General features: G+C 35.0%; 1 protein-coding gene across 1 annotated transcript; it reads right to left on the reverse strand.

Moving 5' to 3' along the window:
• Window positions 1–2,750: 2,750 nt before the first annotated feature.
• On the reverse strand, window positions 2,751–7,956 carry LOC128996979 (growth arrest and DNA damage-inducible protein GADD45 gamma-like). The gene is made up of 4 exons (XM_054422550.1): window positions 7,729–7,956; window positions 6,379–6,598; window positions 4,131–4,331; window positions 2,751–3,139 (listed from the first exon to the last, which is right to left on the reverse strand). Exons 1-3 carry the CDS (start codon window positions 7,773–7,775, stop codon window positions 4,152–4,154), a joined length of 447 nt encoding a protein of 148 aa, XP_054278525.1. The 5' UTR covers window positions 7,776–7,956; the 3' UTR covers window positions 2,751–3,139; window positions 4,131–4,151.
• Window positions 7,957–10,292: the final 2,336 nt, after the last annotated feature.

Genomic DNA, 10,292 nt, shown 5'->3' on the forward strand with positions numbered 1-10,292 from the left:
GACTTGATAAAAAAAGTTACAGAAACATTTTGATCAGTTCAGTCTGTTGGTGGCTCACACCAACTACGACAATTTTTATTTAACAACTGGTGACAACTTTTAACATTGGAATGGAACGTAGAGTTCTATAAATAGTCAAAGATTCTATATGTAGAATCTATGTCACATCTATGAATACATATAATAGAATACATACATAGAAATAGAATACATAGAATGGTGATCCTATTCTATGTAGAAAGGATTAGTGTACACTAATCCTTCCAAATATCAGAAAACAAACAACCGCCTTAAAAAAACTTGAAAGTTATATTAGGGTTAAAATACACACCTATGTAGTGTCCCCAACTCAATCAATAATATTGAAAAAAATATTCCCTACCTTGCAAAAAATGTATATATGATAAATAATGAAACAATATAAAGCAATTATTCTGAAAAATAACCAAATACTAAATCGTTTGTGAGATAATATATATTTTGTTTCAGTTGCTGCAGTAGCGACAGAAATGAATGCTGAATTGAACGGTGTCGACCCAAAGAGCATAAAAATCATCGTTGACGACATCATAGATCGACCCCTTTACAAATACGATGTGATCTTTGTTGGCGATATGCTATACGACCTACGGAAAAACCACGACATCATGTATTGGTTTGTGAAATCTGTCAAACCGGGAGTACAAATCTTACTAGGGGACCCAGGACGGATGCCATCTATAATCGATGAGTTTAGAGTTAATTTAAAGGAAGTGGCTAAATACGAGCTTACTAATGAAGAAATTACACTTAATAACTTAACTGACAATGTTAATAGAGTGTGGAAATTCGTGAAGGAATCAGAACATAAATTCATCTATCAAGGAATAGATAGAATATGTATTGCATAGTAATTTAATTTATTGTTTATATTTTATTAAAGTTATGTTTGTTGATAAAATAATGCAATATTATAGCACTTAACCTTGTGTATAGGAAAAGGTTGTTCAATAACTTCAACAAAGTCAATGAGAAGTAAAAAAAAGGTGAACAGATAGGGTAGGCGTTCATGTCATGAGTGAAGTCGACCTTAGTCATTAAAGACTACAATATCACACCACTCATATTTGGGTTAAAATACACACCTAGTGGCATCCACATCTTAAATAATTGATAATTTATTGAACTCTTATGGGGTTAAACCTCAAATCAGACAATTTTTGTGATCAGGTTGTCAATAATCTTTATTGTTGTTTTTAAAAATATGCTAATTATGTAACCTGTTTAGTCAACCACAAGCTCTTAAGTCTATGAGTTTATAGTTTTTTCCAGAAAAACTACTGTTCAATAAATAGCACCATTTTCTAAGTAATTATTTTGTCCCATAATATATGAATATTTACATTCTTTATTTTTGAAGTTACACATTTCAATATCAGTTCCATAAATAATTGAGGATATCACCAAAATAGTTTAACATTAGAGGACATCTGTGTTTAATCTGTTCACAGTAACTGATAATTTGACCAAAAACTTTTTGTCCTAGCATCACTACGGCATGACTCATTTAGTGTATTTAACTTTTGATTCAAGTAAAGACATTCACTGAACTTGTGACCACAGTTAAGTGAATTATTGATCCAGCAAAACAAACACTGTGAAATCAAATAAAATCGCCAGTTTAAGATTTAAAGTGCATAGAATGTGTCTGTCAAAATGGTGAAGAGGACTCCAAGAACAGTATCTCTTAAAGTTCTTGAAGAAATTACAAAAAAAAGATCATTATCTTATCTATTGTCTATTGTCTGACAGCCCCAGTGGGCCCACCACTCATGCAAACCACAGCTCGTCAAATAGTGCTAATTTTTGCACCTTCTCACTTTTCTTAGTACCCTACTGCCCTGTTTTTAGCGAATTTCCCATATAGGGAATAAGCTATTTAGATTTGTGCTGGACACAGTGTGAAGGTACAGGCTCTCTCTTTAATAGAGGTTATGAACACAAAAACTACAATGATTTTTTTAACAACTATTACAGAGAAGCAAGGTACGCAGTAAACCCGCTTGTGGGATGACAATACGCTTTTGCTTTGATATGTTGTGCCAGAAATATACTTGTGTTGAGCAAGAAAAAGCCTGAACTGCGAGTGCTGTGCGGAAATCCCTATCACACTGGGTGCTCCACTATAAGTGTTGTAGTACATGTTGGTGGTACTTTGCCCTAGACACCAGCACTAGTGCTAGATACCAGTTGGGTGCACAAATGAATGTTCTCTTTACCTCACTTCTCTGTACAACTTCTTATAGCCCAATTTAGTTTGGTAGTAAAATCAAATTATTAGTAAAAAATTATGGAATTAAAATTTTCAATTAATTGCTAACAAATTTTTGATTTAACCTAAATATAACAATCCAACAAGCTATCCTGCAAAATATTACAAATGTATTACAAAGTATGAACTTTAGGGTCGTAAATCACTAGAGTCGGGACCACATAAGTTTGCAGTTGGTAGCAGCCAATCACAAGACAAAGCTAGTGCGACGTTGCCACATCGCCTGTTGACAACACTAATTAAAATATACTAAGCAATATTTTCAAATCAGCTGGTATTATTAGATTTGGCAACACCGCACGGTTCTCATTGGTCCATTCAAAACCATATGGTAAATAGGCTCCTCCCTCAACTGCAAACTTACGTGGTCCCGACTTAGATATTTTTAATAGAAAACCATTCAATTTTTGTAAATACGCTGGCAAATAACAACAACAAATTCCAATAATCCATTTATTTCAAACATATCTAGCAAACAAAACTGAATAAACAAAACATCTTAAACGAACACTGTTGAACTTAATGCTAAAGAAACAAAACAGATTAACGAAGTTGTTGCAAGATACAAGTTTTTCCTACTGACTTAATCATACATTTTTCATCTCCTACGGATTGTTTTACAAAACATGTTACTTTAGCATGTAGCTTTGTCAGACACCACTCATTTATGTACAGCTACATAAGATCCCAACGCAGTGGGAAGAACAAGTTACAATGTGTGGCTTCAAGCCGAAGCCGAACTCGTTCGTTGAGTCCTTTGGAGGAATCCTCCGACTCGAGTCAATGAACAGACTGAGCTGTTAGAATCAATCAGAAGTAATTGTCCACCTGAAAAATATACAAATTGTTTACTCATAAATTTAAGGTTATTTGATAATTTTAGTATTCTAATATGATATCTCCGGCTTTTGAACCAATGTGGTAACCACTTGAACTGCATTTATAGTAGCACTAGTTTTATCATTCATTTTAAATATACTATACCTAAACATTTCATTAAATTGCAATCTTAGGATATTAACTTAATTTTGGTTCGGCTTAAGTCCTTTAGCCTTTAATGGTTTCCTGTAAATTGAGGATGAATTTAAAGGTTGCTTTTACCTCTTTGGTTATTTTATACCAGATGACATGCAACAATATACAAACATAATGTTGTATATTAAAACGTTTTTTTGTTAAATAGTTTTTTAGTTGGTGGGCCTAAATAACAACATATACTCGTAAACATCAAACACTCTACAAATACTGGGCTAAGGTATATACAATTTATTACAACTGATTTAGCTAAAGTCGTAAGAAGTGTATTAGTGTGTGAGACATAAAATATTATGAACTTTGAAAGAAAATATTTACTGTTCATTCAGTAGGAGTGAATTGATTTGGCCTACAATGAAGTATTAAGTGGTATGTTTATTAGATAAGATAATCTCTTTGGTTCCACTCGAGTGAAGTAGGTTATAGTTCGAGATATTTAGCATCTAATTGTTTTAGCGTGTCATTTGAAGACTAGGCCAACATTTTCAACCAAATTAAGGATTTAAACGTAACAAAACATATGAAATAAAACTGTTACAAAATAATTATAACCAATTGTTTTTACAAATATTATTTACTGTTTGTCGTCAAATCAATGGGATAAACTGCTTGATACTTGATTCATATGCAAAAAGAAAAATTTCTTTAAAATCCCAGAAAATCACCCGTCAAACAATAAAGACAATATTAGTCACAACAATTTTAAGTGACCGGAACTTCCATACAAAATGTGTTTCATTGGTAAAATTAAACAAAAAACAAAACTAAATCCACTAATACTTACAAAGTATCTACACTATTGGGATCACTTGGCGGGCAGTTTAAATACAGGCTGCGTCACAAACGTGAGTTCTGGAGAATTGATCATCCTTTCCAGTTCTATCTCGAGGCAAAGCAGCCGATCGAAGTTCCTGTGTCTATGTATGAGGATACAACTGCAGTCTACTTCTCCAACCGTATCTCTGAGTCTATCCAGGCTGTCTACCTGTGGGATATCCAGTTTGTTAGATTATGTTGGCAATATGTGTAAAGTATAAATATGCACCCAATGTAAAAAAACTACACAATGTTAGCTAACCTGAGTCATAGAACTCACAACAAAAGTGTGTAGGATTTGGTAGAGAAATTGATAATATTTTTTCATATTAATTTGAGATGGGGACCAGTACCGCGGTTACAAATGGGCATGGTGGGATTTTTTTTTTTGTTTTGTTGGGGGCCCAAGCAACAGACGCTATTTGGAAAATATCTGCAATTACATCTGAAATAAATTAAAACCATTTTTTTAATTAAACATTTTAAGAACTTTTAGTTAAAGTCCATTTTATTTTTAAGAAAGCACCCTTGGAATTAAGTGTGTATATGTAAGTAAAAGTTAAAATTACGGTATTGTATATTTAATTGATGGTTTACGTTCTTAGTTTACCATGTGGGTAATTTGATCAACAATCAAAAGTAAATACAATGAGCCTTATCTCTGTTATATTTCAGATCCCGCGCAACTCGTAAAATGCATATTTACAGTTATGATGCTAATCAAAGTCGCGGGGGTGGTGCGATGGGGACGCCACCTATGTGTGTATTTTAACCCAAATAATAGTGAAGGATGAGTGTAGAATGGAGTATGATGCCTTGTGTAGCTTTATTACTGAGACCAGCTGGCATTACAGTACGTCCAGAGTGCACGCCGATTCAGATATCGATTTTCGGTGGCAGGAATGGCACATGCATTCAAATGGAAGTGGCCATAGTGGCTGCCGGTTTCCGAACCCGCGTGCAGGCACCTGCTTGCCGGAATGAATTCTTCATTCTGGTTTCAGATTCAGATTTTGATCGTACCAAACTATTTAATATAAATAAATTTTGTTTTCATAGTACCGGTAAAGTATTTAATTTTTTTATCCTTATTTTTTAGGGTTAGGGGTTCGGTGGTTTCGGGCACCATTTAACACAATATAGAAAGAAGCTCTTATCATTTCTAGCTATGGGTAAAAGAGATAGGCCTATATAATATCATGAACACCATTCAGTTTCAGACGGTATCATTTCACATGTTCATTCCTCATCCGACAATTACATAACTATGACTGACTTGCTTCTTTGCTAACCGAGTCAGTACCGGCGGCGTTATTCATGCTTCCACTATGACCACTAACAAAATATCTGACTCAGATTAACCACTCACCGAAAATCTGAATCGGCGTGCACTCTGGACGTAGATACTGTTAGTCAGGATTGAGCAAATCAGTGTAATGTCTGGATTATTGAATATTTACTGTGTTCACTTGACATGGGTTTGTAGTTTAGTTTTGGTTGCATAGAAAAAATAAATAGTGTTTGGTTTCTTTTTTATGGTAGCTACAAGGTAGGTTAAATGTTGAGTTAAGCCTTTGACTATTGATACAACTAGACATTCCATCCCCAGGTTAAATTTATCGTCAGAAGTTTAATCAAAATTGTCGTAGTTGTGAGCCAGCAACAGATTGTGCTGGTCTATTACTAATTACTGTCAAATTACACAAACTTTTTTACCAAGTCAAACTAATGGAATGACTGAGCTATAGCAACTGTTATATGATCTAATTTAAACAACAAAAGATAAGGTAGAAAATTTAAATTTAGACACTAGTGCATTCTGTGACTGGATCACACAACTACGTTCTTTTTTTAAATAAAAAGTGTCAATATAGGCCTAGATGGGATGTCTACTGCAGTATCCAATAGTCAATGATTAAGCTTATAGTCGTTTAATGAGTTACACCATACATTAAAGAGTAACTTAGACAGAGTACCTAGTAGGTCTACTCTTTAATCCATGGTTGTACTGTAGGCCTACTTTAAGTTTTGGTTGGATAAAAAGTTGGCTTATTCCACAAAAAACAGCAATTGAAATGAGACACACTATCCATGGCACAATTTAACGTTCATTTTTTATCATAAACGGGATAGAACTTTAACATGAATGAAATAGGCCTACCTCTAGCTTTATCTGTGGGCCTAGTCTACAACGTAATTTACATACGGTACCGTACCTTGATTATAGCAATGTTGTGTTCGTAACAGAATGCCTCTAGCAGAACAGACTGGATATGTTTGGCAGCGTCGTTGGTGTGAGGCATAACGCAGAACAGAATCTGCGCAGGATCCATCTCAAGCACTTTGATAGCCGGCCGCAGACCGCATGTTATACGCTTCTCATCTGCAGCTGTAGCTAGCAATGCAGACACTGCCTTTCCTACTCGCTTGAGCTCCCTGAAAACAACATATTCATTAGAGACTTTAATTTTATTATTTGTCATGTGAAGTTGTTCCTATGTTATAATTTTTAGTGCCATCAGTTGTTTTGTAAATTAATTGTCTACTACGTACCGGTAATATGCTTAAAAATAGCCTTGTCAAAAAAGCATAATTAAAATCCCAACCATTTCTATATTGAAATTAATTTACTTAACTTAAATCATACTGTTAAAGGATAATCGGTACCGGTACTGCATACAAATCTGATGGCAAGGCTAAATTTAAAATAAAACTGATAAAACTTTCTTTAAAATCCAAAACCAATCTAGGAAAGAAGGTACAACCAATTTTTTCATTGCAATCACAACGTTTTTCTTTAAGTTATAACAATGGAAGAAACCTGGGACACAAAGCTTGATCCTGTAGTAAATGTAGCCTATTTATGTGTAAAACTTAGCAGACTTGCTCCGCCTTCCAATAAAAAAAGTCTGAGTAAATTTTACAAGTGTACAAAGTGTTTTAGTTAAAAAACCGAGTCTAATTCTCACCTAACCAAAACATGGCTACATTTTTTAGGTGGGAGTGTAAGCGATGCTCTTACTTAAGTTAGTGGTAAGCCTAATGCTCTTAACTTACTTCTTTGTGACCCTTTAAGTAGGCTACAAATTGTTCAGTCAGCAAAACAATTAATTCAATAACTTTTAATAGGCTAGCCTACACTGTTTTGATTTGTAAAGTTAGATTATGACAAGAGCAGTGCCACAAAAGTTTAGACTAAGTTATTCACAAAAGTATCTTAATGAACATAACTTAGCTTTGTTGGAAACTGTTATCTTAACTTAGCTGTGATAAGATAAAGGATTAGGACACTTGAGAACCCTCTAATGTATTGTAATAGATAGCCGGTCTTCAAAATTGGCAACGGTGGGTACAGTAACCTTTATTTGTGATGGGGCTTAAAGAAGCTATATAGAAGAACCGAAATAGGGCCTAATGTAACATGAGTTTAACTTAGTTTAATTATTTATGAAAATAATCATTATACACTTAAAACTCGTCACAAAAATGTTTAGTAGCCTAATAACAATAAGATGAAGGATAGCTTAAACAGACAAAAACAAGTCAATAATAAAATCATAACTTACTTGTTGCTCATGATGTGCCTAGGTTCTTCAAACACTTCAATTCCCATTTTGTGATTATTTCGTGAAGAAATATTCCTAGAGCGAAACACGCTGAGTAAATTCACACACCTAGGCTTAAAACAGTAAATAACCACAACACAATTTCACAAACAAACTTGGAATTAGATTGTTGCACAATCGATGCTGTAATGACAGTAGTAGCAGACGATCGCACTGACAACTTTCACGCACCGGCCACAGAAGTAGAATGAAGCCTCAATTTGCAACCCGTTGGTTTTGTTGCCGGCGGCCCCCCACCAAACCACGAGGTCGAAGTATGCCCGGTATTCCGACACCCCACCACTTTCGTCGGTTCTAGGAATGAATGGATGGTTAATCCCAGGACGGGCCCAGACAGGAATTTATTGTTCTTTGAAGTAGACCTTAACCGAAGCCACAAAAATGCTTTCATGGAGTTTTGCTGTTGTTGGGAAGAACGGGTAGACTTAGAATTTGAATGTTTTCTTAATCTTGGCATAATTTTTGTTGACATTTAGCGATTCAGCCGATTATTTTTCTATAAATATTTATGCCAACAATACTGATTAATTTATACTGGTATTTGGCGTTTTACTTTTTTAAATCAAATCTATTAATTCTAAAACGTTACCATACTGTTGAATTTATTCTATTTCAAATACTATTTTTTTCGATTGTACAAAATTGATTAAAGTGTTCTCGGATAGGTTACATAGGTACAACCATAGATTAAACATACTCCCTTGGTACAACTATGGCAAAACGTTTACAACCAACTGTGTTTCTACAAATGATAAATTATTATTTAATAATCTAAAATTTACTATAGATAATTACCTCTACAGACACAGAAAGCTCACTATTGCTCATGCTAATATTTTACTTTTAACTAAGATTTTTATATCTGGTTTTAGACAAATACCACGGTGGTAATATGCATTCCTTATATGCATTTTAATATGCAGTTTAACCACCCCAGGTTCTTACAGAACAAAATTTAAGTTACTTGTTGAAAAGTATCATCATGGTCATCAATATGATTGGCATTTTTGACGTTTTTGAAATGCATATTAGATGGGTAACTAGGTAGCTGATTATAATTTGTGTGATCACCCTACAATCTGAAGGCTTCTGGTTCAACCATGAAAAAAACAGGAGCTATTGTTTTGATGGTTTGAAACTGATCCTGACTAGCCTGAAGGTCCTGTCCAAATCCTGGTCTTGATATCACTATACTCAGACAACCAAAAGGTAATCTCATAAAACTACCGACGACTATAAAAGCGCGAGGCTGATCAGCGTGTCTTCTCTACCAGGAAAACTTGCTAAAAACCCAGCCTTTTTAGCATTCTATCTGTGATCAAGGATAAAACGGAAGCTGGTTACAGAATTACAGTGGACTTCCCCGCTCCCAGTGCTAGGTACTGGATACGTTTACTTTCACTCTCTACCCAGACCAGACGGCCGTGCCGGACTTCGGGATATAGGACGAGGCCTTATCTTACGTTCGTTCACATCCTTTACTTACGTCAATCTTCAGACACTTAGAGCTTTCCGAAATTGTTATTTTTGACACCATTAGATATGGAAATCCCCCTTTTAACTGGGTAGGAACAAATATTGGTTTATGCATCCAGTCATCCAGTTCACAACATTGTCGTGATATCATCAGCCTCCAGTGCGAAATATTCAGTCTATTTTGGACGTCGTTTAGTTAAAGATATACCAAACATCAAACTATTAAAACCCATGTGATCAGCCGGTCAGCCATCTACTGACGGAGGTATAAAGTCATTTGTTTAGCCGGTTTATATGGGAAGAAATCTATCCCCTCATTCCCCTCCACTTTGATCCTACATTTAAAATAATAGCTCAACAGCTGAGGTTTGCCATAACGTCAATCATCTGCAACATATATACTTTTCCTACAGTCACCCGACAAAGTTGGCTTCCCTGTACTGTTTATAGTACAGAAAGCTGCTGATTGCTGCATATTTATACTTTGCCGTACGGTTTATACTTCGCCGCACGGTTTATACTTTGCCGCACATCAGGATTCCAACCAAACAACACAAAACAGCGTGGTTTTATTATGCACGTAATCCGTGTACGCTTGGAAATAGGTTGGCAACACTCAAAGATAATAATACTATGAACAGCTGATTGACTATTATAACTACGATTTAACAGGTCCGTGAAGTTGGCGTACCCATATTAGCGTATCCACTTTTGATCATACCAATCGTTAGTTCATCGTTAGTTCTTGATAGTTCCCAAATTTTGTCGTTAGTTCTCAAAAAATAAAAAAGTTATAGCCGATAATAAGTGGGTACGCTAACTTCACACTTCCGGGTTCTAGCACACGCCGTTTCCTAAAGAGAAATGTTTACATCTATATATCAATCGTTAGTTCTTCGTTAGTTCTCGATAGTTCTCCAATATTACCGTTAGTTCTCAAAAAATAAAAAAGTTACGAGGCATACAAAGTGGGTACGCCAACTTCACAATTATAGAATTTCCAGCGGGCACACTTTTTTGAATAAAAA

The sequence above is a fragment of the Macrosteles quadrilineatus genome, unplaced genomic scaffold, assembly GCF_028750875.1.
Source record: "Macrosteles quadrilineatus isolate MER2022 unplaced genomic scaffold, UCM_ALF_1.0 Scaffold_6__1_contigs__length_79288215, whole genome shotgun sequence".
Classification (NCBI taxonomy): Eukaryota; Metazoa; Arthropoda; class Insecta; order Hemiptera; family Cicadellidae; genus Macrosteles; species Macrosteles quadrilineatus.

Excerpts from the sequence above, each read along its gene's own strand:
- LOC128996979 (XM_054422550.1), bottom strand. The coding sequence starts at position 7,775 with ATGGGAATTGAAGTGTTTGAAGAACCTAGGCACATCATGAGCAACAA. Across the intron at positions 6,599-7,728 it reads AGGCACATCATGAGCAACAA|GGAGCTCAAGCGAGTAGGAA; the intron begins GTAAGTTATGAT and ends TGTTGTTTTCAG. Across the intron at positions 4,332-6,378 it reads ACAACATTGCTATAATCAAG|GTAGACAGCCTGGATAGACT; the intron begins GTACGGTACCGT and ends GATATCCCACAG.